The 21,601-nt window shown below is 42.0% G+C and overlaps 2 protein-coding genes across 8 annotated transcripts in view; one reads left to right on the forward strand and one right to left on the reverse strand.

The window, feature by feature from the left end:
• The window catches only part of ARHGEF4 (Rho guanine nucleotide exchange factor 4), a 119,770-nt gene extending 115,979 nt beyond the window's left edge, over positions 1-3,791 (forward strand). For all 4 annotated transcript variants that reach the window (XM_072143300.1, XM_072143302.1, XM_072143301.1 and 1 more), the window contains one exon: positions 127-3,791. In XM_072143300.1, coding sequence (XP_071999401.1) covers positions 127-284 — 158 coding nt within the window. In that variant the 3' untranslated portion in view covers positions 285-3,791. The remainder of the gene's footprint in view (positions 1-126) is intronic.
• A 3,288-nt stretch (positions 3,792-7,079) lies between these two features.
• Positions 7,080-21,151, reverse strand: FAM168B (family with sequence similarity 168 member B). 4 transcript variants are annotated; one of them, XM_072143305.1, is made up of 9 exons: positions 20,984-21,151; positions 17,736-17,791; positions 17,289-17,368; positions 16,371-16,457; positions 14,107-14,199; positions 13,042-13,184; positions 11,701-11,875; positions 11,455-11,580; positions 7,080-10,898 (listed from the first exon to the last, which is right to left on the reverse strand). In XM_072143305.1, exons 3-8 carry the CDS (start codon positions 17,356-17,358, stop codon positions 11,468-11,470), a joined length of 681 nt encoding a protein of 226 aa, XP_071999406.1. In that variant the 5' UTR covers positions 17,359-17,368; positions 17,736-17,791; positions 20,984-21,151; the 3' UTR covers positions 7,080-10,898; positions 11,455-11,467. The 4 variants fall into 4 exon arrangements, with proteins under 4 accessions (XP_071999406.1, XP_071999405.1, XP_071999409.1 ...); XM_072143304.1 differs by having other exon boundaries at positions 11,701-11,878; positions 20,984-21,142; XM_072143308.1 differs by lacking the exon at positions 14,107-14,199.
• Between the last annotated feature and the right edge of the window lie 450 nt (positions 21,152-21,601).

A 21,601-nucleotide genomic window follows, 5' to 3' on the forward strand; every position in this document is an offset into this window, starting at 1 on the left:
TATTATCTGCACTATTCATTTATAACATTTTAGTTATGGTTTAAGACCTCCCTAGTGGAGTGTAACTGATTAGGGTGGGTAGATGCTAGACCTTTCTCATACATCATGTTTCATTTCTCTTTCCAGCCATTAATAGGACTTACTATGATTTTTGGATGAGACAGAAGCATCCCACATTGCCTGCCAACGTCCCACAGCAACAAGTCTTCATGCTCGCTGAACCCAAGCGCAAACCCTCCAATTTCTGGCAGAACATCAGCCGTCTGACTCCCTTCCGAAAATAATGGACCTTTTTGTGATCTCCTCTTGCATCCTGTACAAAGAAAGCACTTTACCCACAGTTGACAAAGTGCCCGTGCCTGGGACTCCTCCTCTCTCCTTCTGCAGGGCACGGCGCTAACTGGTACATTGCTCCATATTTATTTTTTCGAAAGATTTGGACATATTTTACATGTTCTCAGTTGCTGCCTCTGATCATCCGGGAAGTGTTTGTAGTTTTATTCCGGGTTTTTCTTTTCTTTGTAATGTAATGAACTGTACTGTTGTTTTTACAATGTTTACCAGATGGATATTTTATGAACTTACACTGAATCTACACGTTAAATACTCAGAGATGCGTCGCGGTAGTTGACAATGAGTTAAAGTATGTATATAACCTATCAGGATCTTAGACCTTATTGTAAGGTGAAGACAATGCTATGTTGGAGAGCACTACTATAAATGAGGCCTATATTTTTCTATACCTGAACATGACTGGGTAGCCTACATCCATCACTCATCCATCAATCCATAGTCACCATAGTGGTCAGACCAAGGGGTGATTTAGCTTCTGAGTTTCACTGATCATAGAGACAATGCGGACATTTATCATACACCGATGGTCATGCATTGGCTTATGATAAAGTCCCCGCACTGGCCTCCTGATATTTATGGCGGGCAGGTGCACCGGCAGACAATTCCGGTAGGACCTGGGGTTGGGTTATAGCTTGCAAGTTTTCAGTCCTGAATTTTCAACAGGCCCCAGGCAGGAATGCACCAGGCCGGCCAACTCTGCCGGTGGCTGCGCCCCACGACGCCTACTTGGCATGAAGATATTGCAATTACTGGTGGTTCACTAGTAACTGTGATTATTTCAGTGCATGTACATCAAAAAACTGGCAAGTCCTGATTTTATCCTCCCAATCCTTCATTGACCCTCTCGAAATTTGTAACACAGTATTTCTGGGTTGGCCTTTTGGTAAATTAAAATACTTGGTGCCTTCCGCTTTAATCTTCTATTTGATGTCCCTACTTTGGTCCTGTAACTTGCTCATTAACTAACTGTATTGTGGTAGTCTGATAAATTCAGTGGCAAAAGGAAAGTGGCCCGATCTACCAGAACACAGTCGCGCCCGATGCAGTAACACGTTGTCCACCAGTCTTAAACATCGGCGCACTTACTGCATAACATTACACAGAGGTTCTGACCTTTTATTAATTGGGCTGCAGCACCCGTCACAATATTGAAATATACACACCAGGTCAAGAGGGCCAAAGATGTTAAATTCAAGGGATTGTGACATGGAATGAAACATTGGCCCCTCTAAGTCTGAGCCAAAGAGTGTAGTCTGAGAAGCTGTTAGCTTCCTTCTGGCTCATTAATCTGATTCACACTCCCCCTTGGTCTGGGCTGGACCATCCAATAGCGGGGGATATCTTATACTATGCTATTGATATCTCATCATTCATTAGTGTGATATCCTTTTTAGGTAAATTTAAAAGAGGGAGGCAGAGAAGGAGCATAAACTGTGCTTGACTACATCAGACCTCCTGACCTTAATGTCTGCACCTTGTCTGCTTCTACCCCAAAACCCTACAAGCCTCTATAGGCAGCAAACTTGTAATGCCTCATATATCTCAGAGAATGCACTCATTTCTTTATAGATTTTACACTATGTAAAATGGCTAAAAATATTGAGAACATTTCCATGGAAAAAGTCCTCAATATCGGAATGGAGAACATCTGATCTGTGGGGGTGAGATCATATCCATAGAAAAGGTCTTCATAGTTGGAATGGAGAACATCTGATCTGTGCTGGTGCTGAGTCATGGATGATGTATCCTTAAGATAGGGCAACAATATTTTACTTTGGAAAACCTGAGGAATGCATAATCTATGAGGATTTCTTCTCTGGGGTGTCTTCTATGCTTCACTCATGAGAAAAGAAAACTGCCATGGTTATTGGTTGGAGGACACCAGATATTCATTGGTAAACTCTTTACAAGAACATCATAAGCCAGCTTCTTTTTTTATACTTAACAGACTATAAAAGTAAACTTGGTGGAGTGGTGCAAACCAACAACTAGCAAAAAAATTTTACCATAACACTACTCTGAAACGTATAGACACAACACCAAAGATTTCCACAACCATGTAATGGGGTTGTAAATATTACATCTTTCACCCTCCCCACTGAAGTAGTATACAGCTGCTTGAAGCCATGATTCCTGTATACTGCAGTCGGGGGTATCATGGCTTTACTGAGAATTGAAGGCCTTAAAAATATCCTAGCAATCTGTGGTAAGGGTAAAGGGTTGTTTCAGATGACAGTGGTTGGTCTGGAATCATGGACCCGCAGTGACCACAGTACCAGGGATGATAATAATAATAATAATAATTCTTTATTTATATAGCGCACACAGATTACGCATCACTGCTCAGAGTTTTGCCAAATCAGTCCCTGTCCCCAATGGGGCTCACAATCTACTCAACCTACCTGTATGTTTTGGAGTGTGGGAGGAAACCGGAGGACCCGGCGGAAACCCACACAAACACGGAGAGAACATGGAAACTCTTTCCAGATGTTAAACCTGGGACTTGGACCTAAGTCCCCAGCGCTGTAAGGCTGTAGTACTAACCACTAAGCCACCGGGGATGGGACTCTTAAGTATCATAGTAATGTATGATTATGTCCGCTACTGCTGTTCCGCAAGGAAGCAGGGACTCCTTGTATCATATATCACTATAATGCATGGACTCACATCCTGTGATCTAAAAATTGATCCAATAAATCTGCACAATCCATGATTCACGGTCATCTGAAACAGTTCTAAAGTCTTACGCTAGAGGGATATGATCTCCCCAATGAAGGAACAGCACTCCTAATGAAGACATAAGCCATCACAAAGCAGACCGGGTTCAATAAAGTCCAACCTATATTCCTACAGTGTTCCAGATGCAAGGTAAATGCCACTTTGCCCATAGTAGGGGGAAAAAAGCCTAGCGACCGATACCTGGACCTCTGGAACAAACGTTTGGACATTCCTCAATCTTGATAACATAGGTGATTCCGTTGAATATTGACTGTATTGCCCATCTTTTCCCTTATGCCTTATGTGTATGGGGGCTGATGTAACACAATCCACAGGACAGCGATATACTATCCATATGTATGGTAAATGCAGTTACTTTAGTGGAGCGAGGCTTTACACTTACCCCCAGCAGAATACTATGTGTATACAACTACAGGACACGTAGATGGCGTTTTTTCTATCACATCAAAGTTTTTGTGCCTGATCCAAAACTGCTGCTCAAGTGACATCTTCATCCAGAATCCATCAAAGGTGTTAATAATCCCTCCCCAGGTATTCCTGTGTATTCATTTTTTTTACATCTTAACATTGACTTTATTTATGAGAAATAACAATTTTAACAATTTCTGTATTTACACTTAGATGGATGGTATTAATTTCATGCTTGTTTTTTTTTTGGAAATTGTATATTTGTTCTTTACATAAATGAATTAAATTGCCTTACATAGTATGAACCTTCAAAGCCATACACAAGAAAATTGGATTGGTCTGCCTTACTCAATGTTAACGCCTTAGGCTTCATTCACACTGCATTGTAAGGATATGTCGGGAGGCTATGCAGTCCTGCTCCTCCCCCCAAAAGCGAGAAGAGGAGCGAACATCGGCAGCAGCTGGTGAGTGGATGCTACTGGTGTCCAGGGTGTTTCCCCCAGTGATGTCACTGTTCTCGTATGGAAAATCCTTGCTGTTAAGTACACACTCAGCGGAGGTAAGGGGCTGGATGCAATACTTTACATCCATTTTTCAATGGCCTCTGCTGAGCATATATGTCACTCAGCAGGAGGGAGCAGGATGGAAAGACGCAGCTTTTTGTCTCTTTCCAACCTGTGTTTTCTACAGTATATTCTGTGCAAATGGAGGCAAAAAGGATGCCTCCATTTGTGGGAAAATTCCTTTAACCCCTTAGCGCTCTTGGCCATAACTGTACTGCGCTGAGTCCTGCAAATAGCGCTCAGCGCAGTACAGCTACTGCGCGGAGACTATGCCGTTTCAGCTCAGCACAGGAGCCGAACCGGCATCGGGGGTCGCGGGATGTCAGCGGTAATCTACCGCTGACATCCCCGGCTAACAACCGTGGTCGGATTGGGCTTCGATCGCGGGTGTTTAACCCGTTAAATGACGCGGTCAGCGTGACCGCTGCATTTAACATGCCTTCCGGGGGTCTTTCCCCCACGAACGGCACCCCCGCACCGTTTTCGGCGCCGCCGATCGTTCCTATGGCATCTCTGGGGTCCGATCGGGACCCCAGAGATGCCTGAAGGCAGTGCCTGAAATATGGCACCTGTGTCATCTTAAAGGCACAGTGGCAGCCTATGCATGTGCTAATGCCCCGCAATACATGAGTATTGCATCGTATTATCATGAATAAGCAATCAGATGATTGCTTGTTCATGTCCCATGGTGGAACAAGTAAAAAAAAAAAAAAACAGTTTTTCAATAAAAAATAAGTTTATAAATCACTAAAAATACCCATAAGCCCCAAAACATATGATTTAGACTTTTTCGAGCCTTATATGTCTCTTTATAACACAAATCCCACGTGTATAGAATCACCGCGTCCGTAACAATCCATAGAATAAAATGAAATAACTATTGAACCCGTAGGATGCACTTTGTTAAAAAAAAAGTTATAAACCCGCGAAAAATTATGATTTTTACCTATTGAATCCCACAAAAAATGCAATAAAAAGCGATCAACAAAACATATGTACTCCAGAATGATACTGTTGCAAAGTACAACATGTCCCGCAAAAAAAAACAAGCCATCAACCAGCTCTGGAGCCAAAAAAGCAAAAATGTTATGACACTTGGAAGACGGCGATGCAAAAATGAAAGATTTCCCCCCACATTCAAGTCTGATATCCCCGTAATCGTATTGACCCATAGAGATAACATGATTATTAGGCTATACGGTGAACACGAAAAACTATTTTCAACAATAGGGAAAATCAACTCCAAAATGGTAAAACTGGAAAAAGCATCTCATCCCGCAAAAAAAAGGCCGTCACATGGCCCCAATAACGAAAAAAGCATTGGCCCATATAGCCTGCAAAATGGGCCAATGAGGAAACTAAAATCCTGGCAGCTGCAGGTCCCTCCTTCCTTTCTGCGCCCATAAAACAGGTAACTGCCACATGTGGGGGGTCTCTGTACTTGGGAGAAATTGCAGAACAAATTGTAAGGTGGTTTTTCTATTTTTATCTTTTGGAAATGTGTCAATTTTAGGGCTAAATGAACGTATAACTGACAAAATTTGACCATTCGAAATTTCACCTCCATTTTGATTCAATTACTATGAAGATCTCAAAGGGTAACTTCCCATAATATACAATTTTCCATCAAACACCATCACAAAAAATGTTCTAAAAAGTGATTAAAAAAAAGTTACGTTCCCTAATATGATACGACTGAAAAGAACAACTGTTTTCGCAAAAAATAAGCCCTCAACCAGATCTGACAACAGAAAAATACAGAAGTTATGGCCCTGAAAAGTTGTCAATAGTAAAAACAATGCGATTTTCTCCAATATTGGTTTTGCTCAGGAAAATTAAGCTAAAATTAGAAAAACTATATAAATAAGGTAACTCCGCAATCGTAGTGAACCAGAGAATAAAGATAAAATATTATTTTTACGTTATGGTGAGCGGGGGAAAAAAATGCTAACAATCCAAAATAAAAATTGATGATTTTGTTTGTGTCCCCTTGAAATAGTTAATAAAATCTCATGAATAAGCTATAGACTCCCTAAATGAATTATCTATACAAGTGTATCTTACCCCACAAATAATAAGCCCTCATATGTTTGCATTACCAAAAAAAAAAAAAAAAAATGTATAGGTCGTACAATGTGACAATACAAATCTGCAGTGAATGGCGCCTCTATTCATTCTATACTCGGCCGTGCGCCCGTACAGCAGTCACCACCACATATGGGGTATCGGTAAACTCGGGAGGAATTGGGCATCAAGCGTTGCATTTAATTTATTCTGAAAATGTCAGTTTTGGCCTAAATGAATGTATTTTCCAAAAAAATTCTATAGTTTCTAAATCGCAGGTCCATATTTTTTAACCCATGTGAAACACTTAAAGGGTTAATGGACTTAATAGAAGTTGTTTTACATATGTTGAGGGGTCACGTTTCTATAGTGGGGTAATTTATGGGGTTTTACTATTATTTAGGCCTCTCAAAGTCACTTGGAAGCCGAGTTGTCCCTCAAAATGTGAGTTTTGGCAATTTTCATGAAAATAAGAAAAATCGCACCTAAAGTTCTGCACCTCATAACATCCTAGAAAAATGACCGGAAGCATAAAATATCATCCCAACATAAAGCAGATATTCTGTAAATGTTAATTATCAAACTTTTTGGGTAGTTTTACATCTTGTCTGGAAACCAGAACATTTCAAACTTGGAAAATGAAGAACTTTTACAAACTTTTGCCAAATTTTCACTTTTTTTCAGAACGAAACGCAAAACTTATCACTTAAATTTTATAACTAACATGAAGTACAATGTGTCACGAGAAAACATTCTCAAAATCACCCGGATATGTTAAAGCGTTCCGAAGTTATAACCAATTATCGTGAGACATGTCAGATTTGAAAAATCGAGTCTGGTCATTGAGCTGAAAACTAGTGTCGGTGATAAGGGGTTAAGCTACAAAATGGCTGCGTCCTTAAGGGGTTAAAAAATAGAAAGCAAAACAAAACACTCCTCAAACAGAGCAAATTAGCAACACAAAGTCAATCTTTATTCAAAACAGTATTAATACATAACAATCCTCGGTACAATAAACGTGCTTTTAGAGATTCCACATCTGAGCGGATCTAATCACATTGTACAAAAAGAAAAAAAAAAACAGTATACATAAATGAACCGGCTCAGTCGCCTCCTCCACCCAGAATGTAATGCTGCAGAACAATCTTGGTTGTTTTCGGAAGACAACATTCAATCTACATATAAAAGTATGAAAAAAAAAAATGTATCATCCTATTTAATTAATGCTGGAATCTTTACAATGAGGTGGACAGATCATTCGCATGAACCACATTCATGCATTGACTTCTAGATGTAAGACCTTGAGCGAGTTCCTTCAGTCTGAGAGGTCTTTTATCTGCCTGAATTAACCTTAAACAAAACAAAAAGTTCCTACCCCCTCCCCCCACCTTCCCAGAAAATCTAGAGATTTCACCATATTAGCGTGCCCTTGTCTTGAAAAATAAAAAAAAAATGACAATCCATTTTGCCGTTGCAATCATGAAAAGTAAAAATGGGCAATGTTGAAGTGAAGGGTATTCATTCACCTGTCATATGCATATACATTTTCTCAATTGGATGTTATAAAAAATGTAGTTCCTTTGAAATTAGATTGTTTTCCTTGGATACAACCACCTATGCTGGAGCAAATGCACACACAAAAACATAGTTTTGCATATGAAATGGCTGGAAGTTACTGCATGTCCCGCAGCCGTCCTGTGGTAATGATCACTGAATCCAGGTAGTCAGGGGTCAATTGTGCATATCTAGCCACCGCTGCCAGAGTGTATGGGTGGTCATATCCAAGGACAACCATCTTTTCTAATAGACACTAGAACATTTTTAGGAAATTAGGTAACTTTTTAATAACATGCAACTGAAGAAATACATTATATATAAATGAAAGAGGAATTAAATGTGAATGTCCAGGTGAGAATATCCTTTTAAGAAACAAATTCCTCCATCTTTAACTTTCTTTAGCATTTAAGTTTTACGTTGCACACATCTAGGAGATCGCATTCATGCAAATTTCCTTATGCGGCATTTCCCTATGTATAGAGGGCATGGTGTTCATGAGCAGGACATGAAAATAATACATGAATAACTGCTGGAAAGCTGCCCATACACACATTTTACAGCTCCATTAGGGTATGTTCACACGTTGCGTATGTAAACACCATCCGATTGCATCCATGTTATGTAAGCCTTATGTTAACATTTATGCGTTTTAACATAGCATTTAAGTAAATGTGATATTACTGCAATGTAAACACAACATGTGCCCGTGCCCTCTGTGTCACATCCGATTCCCCCATCTATCTATATACTAGCCTCCGCCAAGCATACACATTTCTGAAGACGACACTTACTACTCCCTCAGGTCGCCGTTTATCTGACCAAATTCTGCAGATCCACAAGACCATTAGTTGATTTGGCTGCCATACCCTAAAGTCAATGTCAGGTTCATTACTTTGTATAGGTCTGTACTCAGCAGAATAAGGAATCAGTTGTCCCCATGACATTCCATACCATTAGATACGTAATGGGAACATGCATAGCATAGATTATACTACGGTTTATCACTGGGACTCCTTTCCATCCATCTACATTTATCAATCAGGGATATGTGCCAAAAATCCTCCCAAACCATGGAGCCAACATTCTCGGCTCCCAAAGCTAAGCTAAAGAGATTAACACTGAGCACCGGTTACTACTAGTGATCCAATACCATAAAAATACTGGAAATCCCTTCCAGCAAGAACCTTAGTGTCACCTTCATTATATGGGGCAGACATTTATACAATATCCACAATGTATGCGCACATCTCAATCCATAACAGTTGCAGGACAAGGGGTCTCTAAGATTTGGGGTGACCCAGAGACATTTATCACACCTCCTGAAGATAGGAAATAAATGGGAATCAAGTATGAAAAAGTATCAACTTCATTTCCAAAATGTGTTTTGGCTTTTCCGTTCAATCACTTGTAGCAGGTCTAAAACATCACCAGGTCCAGTATATTGGTGTCCCAAATATCACAATACTGGGTCTGGGAAACTAAAATATATAAAGTATCAAATGGCCCCCGGTCTAGCATGCACTAGACCTGAGGTGCATACACGAATAAGCTGTGGGGGACTAAGTAAGCAGGCATTGTGTAATATACTCCCTCCCACCTGAGGGTATTGACTGTGTTAGCAAAGGGTTTACTGGTTACCAGACAGGAGAAATGACAAGACTCACTCACCCTGATGTACGAGGCAAGTTGCTCACAAGTGAGCGAGAATGTCCCGGTGCACGCTAGTGGGATTTACTACACCGCGCCTAGAATGTTCAGCAGTTCTAGTTCAATGTGGTGAATGTGGCACACGTATGGAACGCGTTTGTCAGAACAAACTTACATGTGAGCAACTGGCCTTATACGTCAGGGTAAGCCCTATAAGAAACGGTGTGTGGTTCTGCATCAGAAAAGCCTGCGAGAGGCTCCTTTTAGCAAGTTTCCATTACTCTGCACACACAGTGGATGAATAGGTGTACATACAATGTGTACAAAGACCTGCGTGTGGTTGGTAGCTGGCAAACAGTTTAGTCACCCATCGCAATAGAGTTTTCCTTGCGTAACATGACATTTATATATATATTTTTTTTTTTTTAAATCCTATAACAGGGACATACACTGGAAAGGAGATTTATTTTAGATTAATTTTATTGTGGAATGCCAACAGAAAACCTCTGCACAACGTGAGCAATATAAAAAAACAACAAAACAAAAAAAAAAAATTGTACAAAACAAAGCAAAATAAAATAAGAAATAATGTATCGTACGAGCTGAGAACTTTTCAATCCACCTTCCTCGTTCCAATTCACATTTCGTGATGCATAGGAATTGTTATTTTTTATTTTCTCTCCAATTACAATCAAGTCAACTAAAAGAAGAAAATAAAAAAGGCTGCGGCTCCTTTCCATTTTTGAGGAATGCCTGAAGTGTCAATCTTCTAGACTGCAATAAGTGCAGAGAGAATACTAGAAAGTGGCCACCTCATGCATGGCGACACCTAGTATGAGATGTACTGGTAGTGTTACTACAACCTGTGCTCCCTCAGTCAGAGTCACATCACCTGAACCAGCTATAGTCCTACTTAACACAATGTAGAAAAACAAACTTAGGAGGAATGAAAAAAAAAAAAAAACCTTATAATTCCTAGTGAAAAGTTGGGTATAATCTGAATGACACTAATTACTTCATATGATGTCGCAGGTCACATGGCACCATTATACTAGCAACAACCTTCAAAATAATATTGAGCAACACTCAAACAACACACTGGGGTGAATAGTCTTGCCTCAAGTTTCGAAGGCCTTCCAATAAGAAGAAAGCCTTAAGATATCTTCTGGACTCCTTTGGATTTTTTTTTTTTTTTTGCATACGATGTTTTGTCTTTTCTTTGCATATGTCGCCGCAATAATCTGAACAAAGCGTCATTTTGTGTCTGAACATGCATTCAACTAGATATGGATCATTGAAACAACTTTATGCTCCCTTTTTATCATTAGAATTAGCTAAAAAAAAAAAAATTTGCAAGACTGTCCACAAAACAGGATTTTATATTAAAGACAACCACTAGAGTCCCAAGATGTTAAGATATGCAGTAATGGAAATCTTCGGATCCTGAATTAGTGTTAGGCAATGTGTTGAGAGAATTCAGAAGGAAGAAACTTCTCGCTGGAGGTGAAACACTTCAGCACCATCTAATAAGCATCTTACTTGCTTGCATATCTTCCATCTTTAAACCTAAAGAAACATGAACCTTGTTAAGCAAGTAAATGGCGCAAAAAACAGCACAAGTAAAAGGATGGCCCAGCTCACACTATATCCCTAGGATAGCGCATGATATGCTTAAAGGGGTGTTCCCATTATAGCAAAATATTAGTGTCTGTAGTGAAAAGTTATACAATTTTTCCAATATACTGTGTCAATTCCTCACAATTCTCTAGATTTCTGCTTGCTGTCAGTCTATAGAAAGCCCCCGGTCATGTGATGTCACACAGGTGCATAGCTCATTATATCACACATCTCCTGTAGTTCTCTAGGTAATCAGATCTAAAAAAACTAAAAAAATACTGAAAGTATAAATTATCTGCTGAAATGGGAACACCCCTTTAAAAATGTCATGCCACCAGTTATGAGAACAGGGATCCCATTCCCACTAATAAATGGGAGAATCAGATCAGGCATCTGCCCGGCCACTCCATTTATTCTGAGCAATATATTGTATCAGGTCAGCAAGTAATGACCATGAACTGTACCCAAAACCCACAAGGGACAAGGGATATGATAAAACACTTACACTGGTAGGCTAATCACCATTGTGTAGGGACATAACTATAAGTCGGTGTCCCTGGAGGCCGATATGCCGGCATGGTAACTTGGTGAGGAGCTACTGGAGTTGGCGAGTGGGTGGTCAACAATGTGCCTAGAAAACAAGATATAGATATATATATAGTAAACTTCAATTCAACATTACACAAAACGTACACAAAATGTGTGCATGTTTTATTGAATGTGACAGAACAGAGTAAATTCATGCTCATACCTGCTGACATTGCCATTGTGGTCCCAGCTACCATCCCCATAGCTACACCACTGCCTCTGGGAGGAGGGATGGGAGCGGGGTACATTGCTGCAGGCATCCCATTGGGCTGCACGACTGTAGTGTGATGGATTACATGTGGAGGAGCTGCATACAGAGGTTGTGTGTAGTAGGTTCCCTGCTATAAGATAATAGGAACAAATATAATTACATACAGTGAAAATTAAAACTAACATCCTATAAAATGAACCTTTATCACTGGTTTCATAATAATGTTTCGTTTTTAGTGGATGAGGACTTCATGATCCAGCACTGTATGGCCATGGGATATTCCTTAGATCTGTATTCACTGTGTGTGAAATACAAATTGTTTGACTGTCATATTTCCTAACTACTAGCATCACAGTCTTCCATGAGACCATTGTCCTGGGAGGTAGCGTCTCCTAACATCACATGTGACTGTAGTGCCTTGAGTCCAGGAAATATAGCAGTCATATGGTCCATATATCAAACGCTGAAAATCAAGTATTTGGCTACTTAACAGGATTAAAGCAGCAGCGCTCATCCCCTGCTCTTCTCCGCATTGTGTGAATGTAGCCTAAAATGTAGTGAACAGTTCCTTCCTCTGTGCTGCAGAATCACTTGTTGTCTCACCCCCCCCCCCTTCCTAAACTACACCAGGTGCCAACACTTCCTAGGCTGCAGTAAGATTACAACAGGAGGGGGTGGGGTGTAACAGCCCGTGAATCAGCAGCTTGAAGGGTCTCTGGTAACACCCAGCAGAGCCTTTCTGACTCATTAGCATAATTTTAAACATTGAGTTTAGAATTACAAATTCAAGGAGTTTAGAGGCAGAATTGTGTCAAGGCATAGATCTGGCCAAGGTTACAATAATATTTGCAATTTTCAAGGTTCCTAAGAGCACAGTGGCCCAAATAATCCTTAAATGGATGAAGTCAAAAACTTCTTCCTTTTATCGGCGTGCAGCGTGCATCGGTAAGGCGTTAATGAGCAAAAATAATATTTTTGATCTTACCAATTAGCTGCAATAAAACAGAGTGGCAAATTAAAAAGGGAATACTTTCTGTACCCACTGTTATCCTGGTAGATTTGCTTTAATATACTGCAGGGGTGTGTGTTATAGCATGATGAGGGAATGAGACAAAGATGCAATAAACAGCATCTAAAAGTACAGTGAAGTCCAGAATAATTTAGTCATCTGTTGGTGTTCTGACAGTAACGGATTTTCATTTATACACTTTAAAACCAGTCTGTGCATAGAGAATATATTTGCCCACCTAGATTAATGGCTGATAAAAATTAAAGCAAAATGGAAAAGGTTACCTGTGCATATGGATTTTGCTGTGGGTAGGCACTTCTTACTGGGTATACTGCCGTCTGATAAGGGTTAGGGGAAGAGGAGTAGGGTGGGACAGTCCCACTGGTGGGAGAACATGACACTTTGTATGGTGTACCTGGCGTATATCCTGTAAGAGAGCAGAATTTATGTAAGAGAAGATACCGTGCAGACAGACATACAGTGCCAGAGTAGTGGAGCGTAATGTATGGCAGAAAATGTGGTATCAATGTTAAAAATGTACGACAATCATTCAAGACCAAGAAATTCAGAAAGTAGAGAGGTAGTGCCCGACACTGAAATAAGATATTTGGTTAAATTTTGTATCTTGGTGAGCACCACACAACGTTCAGTACATGCAGCAGGTTCACATACACCCAGGTACTTTAAAGCAAAGTCAGTCATTACAGTTCAAAGCAAAGTCATTACACCAGCTTCACCAAAAAAAGAATTCTTACCTTCTAAAAAAAATGTATCATAGAGAAATGTCCAACATACTTATTACTTCTGCCCATTATACCATTTCAGAGATATTCTCACAATCCATATGTTAATGAGGTAAGTTGGTGCACGCAGAGTGTCTTCAGCACCCGAGCACTCCTATTCCTGTCTGAACCACTCCCCTCTAATATAATAAGGAGATTTATCTAGTGAAGAAGAGAGAAGCGCCATAGGCAGGAACTGAAGTGCTGAGAACATGATCTTGTGTCCCATCCTCATTAGCATATGGATTAAACTGGGAAGATCATGGAAAGGTCACGATATACTGAAATACGAGTATGTTGGAAGTGCATTGCTCCATAATAAGGCTTGGTTGTAGAAGTTGTAGAATAGTTAACATAGTTTGAGAGTATAGGAAGAGGCAGCCAGCTTTCATTTCATTCCCTGCATATACCATACACCAACATATTTACTTCTCAGCTCCAGCAGTGCTCAATAATGCAGATGTCATTTCTACGATAGTTTACCTTTCAGGTACTTATTTTGCTTTTTAAAGTCTTATCAAGGAAGTGCAAAGAATAATTAGCGCTGAAGAAAAGCAAAGCAGGTACCTGAATTAATTGCAGCGTTTCTCGCAGCAGAGAACGCGTGCCCGAACATGTACATTTGCACACCGGAGGTCGCATATGAGGATTGTTCTACCTCTGAAATCAAAAGTTGCAGTTTAGTTCAGCTTCAATGTAAATGCAGTTTTCAAGTAATGGTTACCCATTTCCCCCTCAAGACAAACCGCACAAAGACCATGAGGCCTATATAGTAATGGGAGAAGTCCAACAAAAAGCATTTGATCAAGGCCTTACAAAGGGGACTTCCATTGATCATCCAATTTGAGGTCTCCTAGTAATGTGAGTGGAGAGGTCGTACAGCAAAAAATTTCTAGGACAGAACCTGGAATCACCGAGCTGAATGGATGTCTAGTTCAGTTTAGCAATTTGAGTTTCAGTCCGGTAAATCCCAAAAGTGCACAGAGAGTTTCTTGGATCAGACTTTAATCTGCGTTTGGCCATCTATCACAGTCCAAGAGAGACGACACACACACAGATCAGATTAAACAAGGGGCAAGATATTTTTGCAATTGGAGGATTAGTGGATCAATGTGGGAGCCAGGAGCACAACATTGTGAAGACGGCATTTAGAAGCAGCAGGACTGTGATGGATTTAGAATTTTAGCTTCTATTAACAACATTCATAAAAGGTTTGACTACACAGATACTGTCTGCCAGCAATCAATGTCAAACTTTGATAAGGCAATTTAAGCACCTGTGTTTCCATATGTATATACAGTCATGTAACAATGATGACTGCTGCCCAAGACAATACACAAACACCATGGTCTCTGAGGTATTACCAGGTAACAGAGGAGTTACTTCATAGGAACCAAAAGGTCTCCTGTGGACGTGAGACAATGCTGCTAGCGCTGAGCTCCTGCAGGCCTAGTACACCGCATGCCCCTTAAATGGTGTACAACTACTGAATAAATATACCTGCTTGTCCATGTCCAACAAGATATCTAAGGTACAGTTAACAATCTCTTTAGGCCTTCAGTTATTCTGAGCAAAGACCACGAGTGGTTGAACACAGAGAGCAGATGCAAGTATTCCATTATACTTCCCCATCTGTAGTAGACTCACCTGGTTTTGGCTCACAACAATTGATGCAAAAAACTGAAGTGGGCCATAGCAGGCATTAGAATCCTTTAGGAAGGAGATTATATGCACAGATGTTCTTACTGAAGCAACAAATGAAGTCTCCATAAACCAAAAACAGTGACAATACACCTTAAATTCTACAGCAACCTATCACATTCCACTGTATGAAATACTGGACCCAAAAAACTAATACTGCACTTTATCAACAAACTTAACTCAATATGAAAATATGAAGTGGATTTGTCACAGAACTGGCAGATTTTTACATCCACATGAATACAATAATGCTGTATATCAACTAGATAAGTAAAAGTCTCCACTTCAGCCACAATGCATATTTTAGGAGTGCACAGAGGCTTCTGACCACACAATAATCTATAAATATGCAAAGAGGGTAAAAGTGCTTTTTTAAAATTTAAAAAAAAAAAAAAAATAATATATGTATGCGATATAAGACCTTGTATCTCCTACCTTTCTTCCAAAGATGCATACACATTTTTAATGGATTAATAAAAAAAACTTTGGATTTTACTCAGCAATTTTTGCATATTTTTGGATATCTGACTTCTCATCTGGGTATATATACACATAGCATATCCAACGTGCCCCTAAAGTTTTGTTCCTTTATGGAGGATTCATAAGGCCCCTTTAATAGCAATGTGACACAAATACAGATGCAACATCACTGAAGCCTAGAGAACCCACAAATGGTGAAGGGGGGAGTGAGACTGTGTAACAGTCAGTAAAGGCAGATCACAAGGGGTTATGTTAGCCACATAATTTTAGTTGATTTTAGAGGGAAGGAGGCCATGGATAACAAATGTCAGAAGATAGATCCAGGCACCATGACTGTGGTTATCAGTAAGTATCAATGGTTTATCATGATGGATTTTCATTGTAGATTAGCTATAATATACTGCAGGGTTGTGTGTTGTAGCATTATGAGGGGACTATACAAAGATGCAAAACAATTCATCCAATCTAAAAAGTACAGTGTTTATAGCAGTACAAACAGTCCAGGCTGATTTGGTAATCTGCCTGTGTTGAGACAGTAATGGATTTTCATTTAGACACTTTAAAACCAATCTGCGCATACACAATATGTCACAGATTTTTAAGGAGGCCAGAAAGAACAAATCTAAAAGCAAGCAGAAAGACTCATTTACCTGATGGAAAGGCAGGATTTGCACCAGGATACATGCTGGGAGAGTAGGCAGGAGCAGCAGCAGCAGCATAGCCCATTGGGAAGCCAGCTAAAAAAGTAACAGGAGATTAGAAAAGGAGATTAGAAAAACACCCACAACAACGTTTAACAAATCTTTTGAAATCATGGCTAAAGAAAAGGCTCTCGGCTAAGATAAGCTGTTCTTGGATGGGATCCGGGAGACACCTGACCTGTGTCTGACTGCCCCCAGTCTAGGGTGCTAGACTTGTCTACAGACTTATTTTTATATTCTGGGGTTATATAGGTCATCAATTTCAAGGGCTATCACTAGGATGAGCCATCAATATCAGGTCAGATGGATCCACCTACTGCCAGTATCCAGTTCTCCTGCCTTCATTCTTTACCAGACAATTCCATGAAACTAAAGGAGTGGTGATCTTTAAAGACATTTACCATTGGTCCTTTGGATAGATAAATACTGTCTGATTGCAGTTGGGAAAAATGTTTCTCCAAGACGTCTGGATCAACCGTCCTGTATAAGGACCCATAGAAGGAGAGCCAATGCTTTAGGTCCTATTGTGCATGAAGCAGTTCAGAAGGACTTTGGGACCCAGTAGTTAGACAATCACAATAATGTGAAACCACCTTTAATTATGAACATAGCTGTGTCTGGAGCCAAAGGCCATCAATTTTTTTTTAGAGATAATAAAAACCTGTGTTATAAAACGCTATGTGTGAATCTAGCATACAAAAGACACATGATAGGATGTGGCTCTTTGCCTATAATAACAATGACAGATTTGACAACATAATAGCTCTGTGATAAGAGGCCCTCAGCTGCAAAGACAGTAAAATAATGTATAATACATACACAAATATATATATAACAAGTGTGGGATAGAAGCATCATACTACTCACCAGGGTAACCAATGCCTTTAGCGTTTGCATAAGGTACCCCAGAAGAACCAGGGCTATAGACGGGATTCATGATTGTACACCTAAAGAAAAAATGGGTAGGGAAAAAAAGTTACAAGGTTGATGAAAGATAAGGAAAAGTTGATGTGTGGGCTTCTGGTGTGAACAGAACTTTTTTTATTTGGTTAAAATTATATTAGGATCTATATATACGCCTGCAAACAATATGAGAGTTCTACAAAAAAAATATATACTCGGTTGAACTTGATGGACAAGTGTCTTTTTTCAACCGTATAAACTATTAAACTATACTCCACATACAGTCAGTCTACGGGTGGTTACACAAAAATAGCTTCCGCAGGTTTGCTCTTAAGTTGAAACATTATATATATGTAACTAGGGGTTGTCTGTAAGTCAAGTGTCCTTAGGTCAGGTACTGCATGTACTTACAAGGCTTTAAAATCTGTCTACTTGATCCGGAACGGCCAGGGACTTCCAGGAATAATCTACAAAAATAAAATAAAAAGCTTAAAACAGCAGTGGTGGATATAGGAAAACAATTGCACAAGCTACAAGCAAATTGTTACGGTGGATTGTTAACCCACTTATTGCAGAAGATTGGATAAGATTTTGGAACATTTCATCTACTTGCCATTACTGTGAATGCTGGGGATTTTCCATCAGCAATTTCAAGGCAAAGAACCTGCAAAGTATCTATCCCATAAAGAGACATTAGATAAGAAAATCCTAGTGCAAATCTTACATTGTGAAAGACAGATTACCCAACTGCTCAATGTATTACTAATTTAGACAATCATATCTGGAGAACAAAAGTTAGTGGCAGAAATCAAATATTAAAAAAATATAATCAGATGGGATTTGTTTGATGTGTGGATTAACTAGAAAAAAAAGAAAATAGTTGAAATATGGACCGTATACTGCCTAGATTTCACTGCAGTGAACACAGTGCAGTGGATGGGACACCAAGCAAATACAATACAAATCCACTCTTCTCACAACCGTCTCCAGGATTTCTCCATGCACCCCGCATACTCTAGAACTCTATCAAAACCAAACCGTCAGTCTGTCCCCAGCCTTCCAAATGTGACCTGAAAACTCACCTGTTAAGTGCACAAAATGACCAGACAACTATGCTCCCTGACCTCCACTATACTGATTGTGAGCCCTAACATAGGAGTAAGATGTGAGAATGCCCTTACACATCAACACGAGAGATGGGAGCAGCTGGAAGAATATGCTACAAATTAACATAAGAAAAGTTAATGGGCACTTCTCAAAAGGCCAGTGCTCATCTCTGCCGTACACGACCAATCACCACAATTTATTGTGCCAAGGCACAAGGCACCCAATGATCTGGTTGCTGGGCAGTCAGGAGGAGAAACTTGACAGTGGTGACCTCGCCACATATGGTGCAGATGGGCCACGAATGATACCACACAGGTGATGTGGAGAGGACATGGCGGGCACTGGGGGCCATGACACCACACAGGTGATGTGGAGAGGACATGGCGGGCACTGGGGGCCATGACACCCCACAGGTGATGTGGAGAGGACATGACGGGCACTGGGGGCCATGACACCCCACAGGTGATGTGGAGAGGACATGGCGGGCACTGATACCACACAGGTGATGTGGAGAGGACATGGCGGGCACTGATACCACACAGGTGATGTGGAGAGGACATGGCGGGCACTGATACCACACAGGTGATGTAGAGAGGACATGGCGGGCACTGATACCACACAGGTGATGTAGAGAGGACATGGCGGGCACTGTGGGCCATGATACCACACAGGTGATGTAGAGAGGACATGGCGGGCACTGATACCACACAGGTGATGTAGAGAGGACATGGCGGGCACTGATACCACACAGGTGATGTAGAGAGGACATGGCGGGCACTGATACCACACAGGTGATGTAGAGAGGACATGGCAGGCACTGATACCACACAGGTGATGTAGAGAGGACATGGCAGGCACTGATACCACACAGGTGATGTGGAGAGGACATGGCGGGCACTGATACCACACAGGTGATGTGGAGAGGACATGGCGGGCACTGATACCACACAGGTGATGTAGAGAGGACATGGCGGGCACTGATACCACACAGGTGATGTGGAGAGGACATGGCAGGCACTGATACCACACAGGTGATGTGGAGAGGACATGGCAGGCACTGATACCACACAGGTGATGTAGAGAGGATATGGCGGGCACTGATACCACACAGGTGATGTAGAGAGGACATGGCGGGCACTGATACCACACAGGTGATGTAGAGAGGACATGGCGGGCACTGATACCACACAGGTGATATAGAGAGGACATGGCGGGCACTGATACCACACGGGTGATATAGAGAGGACATGGCGGGCACTGATACCACACAGGTGATATAGAGGACATGGCGGGCACTGGGGGCCATGACACCAGACAGGTGATATAGAGAGGACATGGCGGGCACTGGGGGCCATGACACCAGACAGGTGATATAGAGAGGACATGGCGGGCACTGGGGGCCATGACACCAGACAGGTGATATAGAGAGGACATGGCGGGCACTGGGGGCCATGACACCAGACAGGTGATATAGAGAGGACATGGCGGGCACTGGGGGCCATGACACCAGACAGGTGATGTGGAGAGGACATGGCGGGCACTGGGGGCCATGACACCACACAGGTGATGTGGAGAGGACATGGCGGGCACTGGGGGCCATGACACCAGACAGGTGATGTGGAGAGGACATGGCGGGCACTGGGGGCCATGACACGACACAGGTGATGTGGAGAGAACATGGCGGGCACTGGGGGCCATGACACCACACAGGTGATGTGGAGAGGACATGGCGGGCACTGGGGGCCATGATACCACACAGGTGATGTAGAGAGGACATGGCGGGCACTGGGGGCCATGACACCAGACAGGTGATGTGGAGAGGACATGGCGGGCACTGGGGGCCATGACACCAGACAGGTGATGTGGAGAGGACATGGCGGGCACTGGGGGCCATGACACGACACAGGTGATGTGGAGAGAACATGGCGGGACTGGGGGCCATGACACCACACAGGTGATGTGGAGAGGACATGGCGGGCACTGGGGGCCATGACACCACACAGGTGATGTAGAGAGGACATGGCGGGCACTGGGGGCCATGACACCACACAGGTGATGTGGAGAGGACATGGATGGCACTAATACCACACAGGTGATGTGGAGAGGACATGGCGGGCACTGGGGGCCATGACACCACACAGGTGATGTGGAGAGGACATGGATGGCACTAATACCACACAGGTGATGTAGAGAGGACATGGCGGGTAGTGGGGGCCATGACACCACACAGGTGATGTGGAGAGGACATGGCGGGCACTGGGGGCCATGACACCACACAGGTGATGTGGAGAGGACATGGCGGGTACTGGGGTCACACGCGGTTACCTGCTCCAGGTAATGGTGACTGCAGTAGTGTATCAGACACCAGTAGGGGCAGCTCTGAGGCGCTAGCAGGTTACCCCGGGGACACGTTACATGCCAGGCCCCGGGCAGTGCACACAACAGATGGGGCAGCTAGGCCGCATCGCCGCGCTGTGCCCCCCCTGACTAGGCTGCAGGTAGAGCGGACTCCCCTCAGCCCTCCCGCCCGCAGGGTCCCGGGCAGCGCTCACCTCTCGGCCGCCGCGCTCCGCTCTTCTCAGGTCTCCGGCTCGGGGGCTTTCTCCTTTCTTCGGAGATACTGCGCAGCAACAACCTATGAGCCCCTGACGTCACTTCCGGCTGGGGGGCTTTGCATCTCCCGCCCTTCGCTCTGGAGTTTAGGGGGCGGGGCTAGTGGCGGATTGATCACGTGGTCTGTGAATCCGCTCAGTCACTGGATACGATTGTGTTTTCAAACTCTACCGCGTGTAGTGTGTGTGACGTGTAATGTGTATGTATATATATATCTATGAGTGTAGTGTGTGTGACGTGTAATGTGTATGTATATATATGTATATGAGTGTAGTGTGTGTGACGTGTAATGTGTATGTATATATATGTATATGAGTGTAGTGTGTGTGACGTGTAATGTGTATGTATATATATATCTATGAGTGTAGTGTGTGTGACGTGTAATGTGTATGTATATATATGTATATGAGTGTAGTGTGTGTGACGTGTAATGTGTATGTATATATATGTATATGAGTGTAGTGTGTGTGACGTGTAATGTGTATGTATATATATGTATATGAGTGTAGTGTATGTGACGTGTAATGTGTATGTATATATATGTATATGAGTGTAGT

Source organism: Engystomops pustulosus, chromosome 3 (genome assembly GCF_040894005.1).
Source record: "Engystomops pustulosus chromosome 3, aEngPut4.maternal, whole genome shotgun sequence".
NCBI lineage: Eukaryota > Metazoa > Chordata > Amphibia > Anura > Leptodactylidae > Engystomops > Engystomops pustulosus.

Excerpts from the sequence above, each read along its gene's own strand:
- FAM168B (XM_072143304.1), bottom strand. The coding sequence starts at position 17,358 with ATGAATCCCGTCTATAGCCCTGGTTCTTCTGGGGTACCTTATGCAAAC. Across the intron at positions 16,458-17,288 it reads TAAAGGCATTGGTTACCCTG|CTGGCTTCCCAATGGGCTAT; the intron begins GTGAGTAGTATG and ends TTACTTTTTTAG. Across the intron at positions 13,185-14,106 it reads AAACGCTGCAATTAATTCAG|GATATACGCCAGGTACACCA; the intron begins GTACCTGCTTTG and ends GCTCTCTTACAG.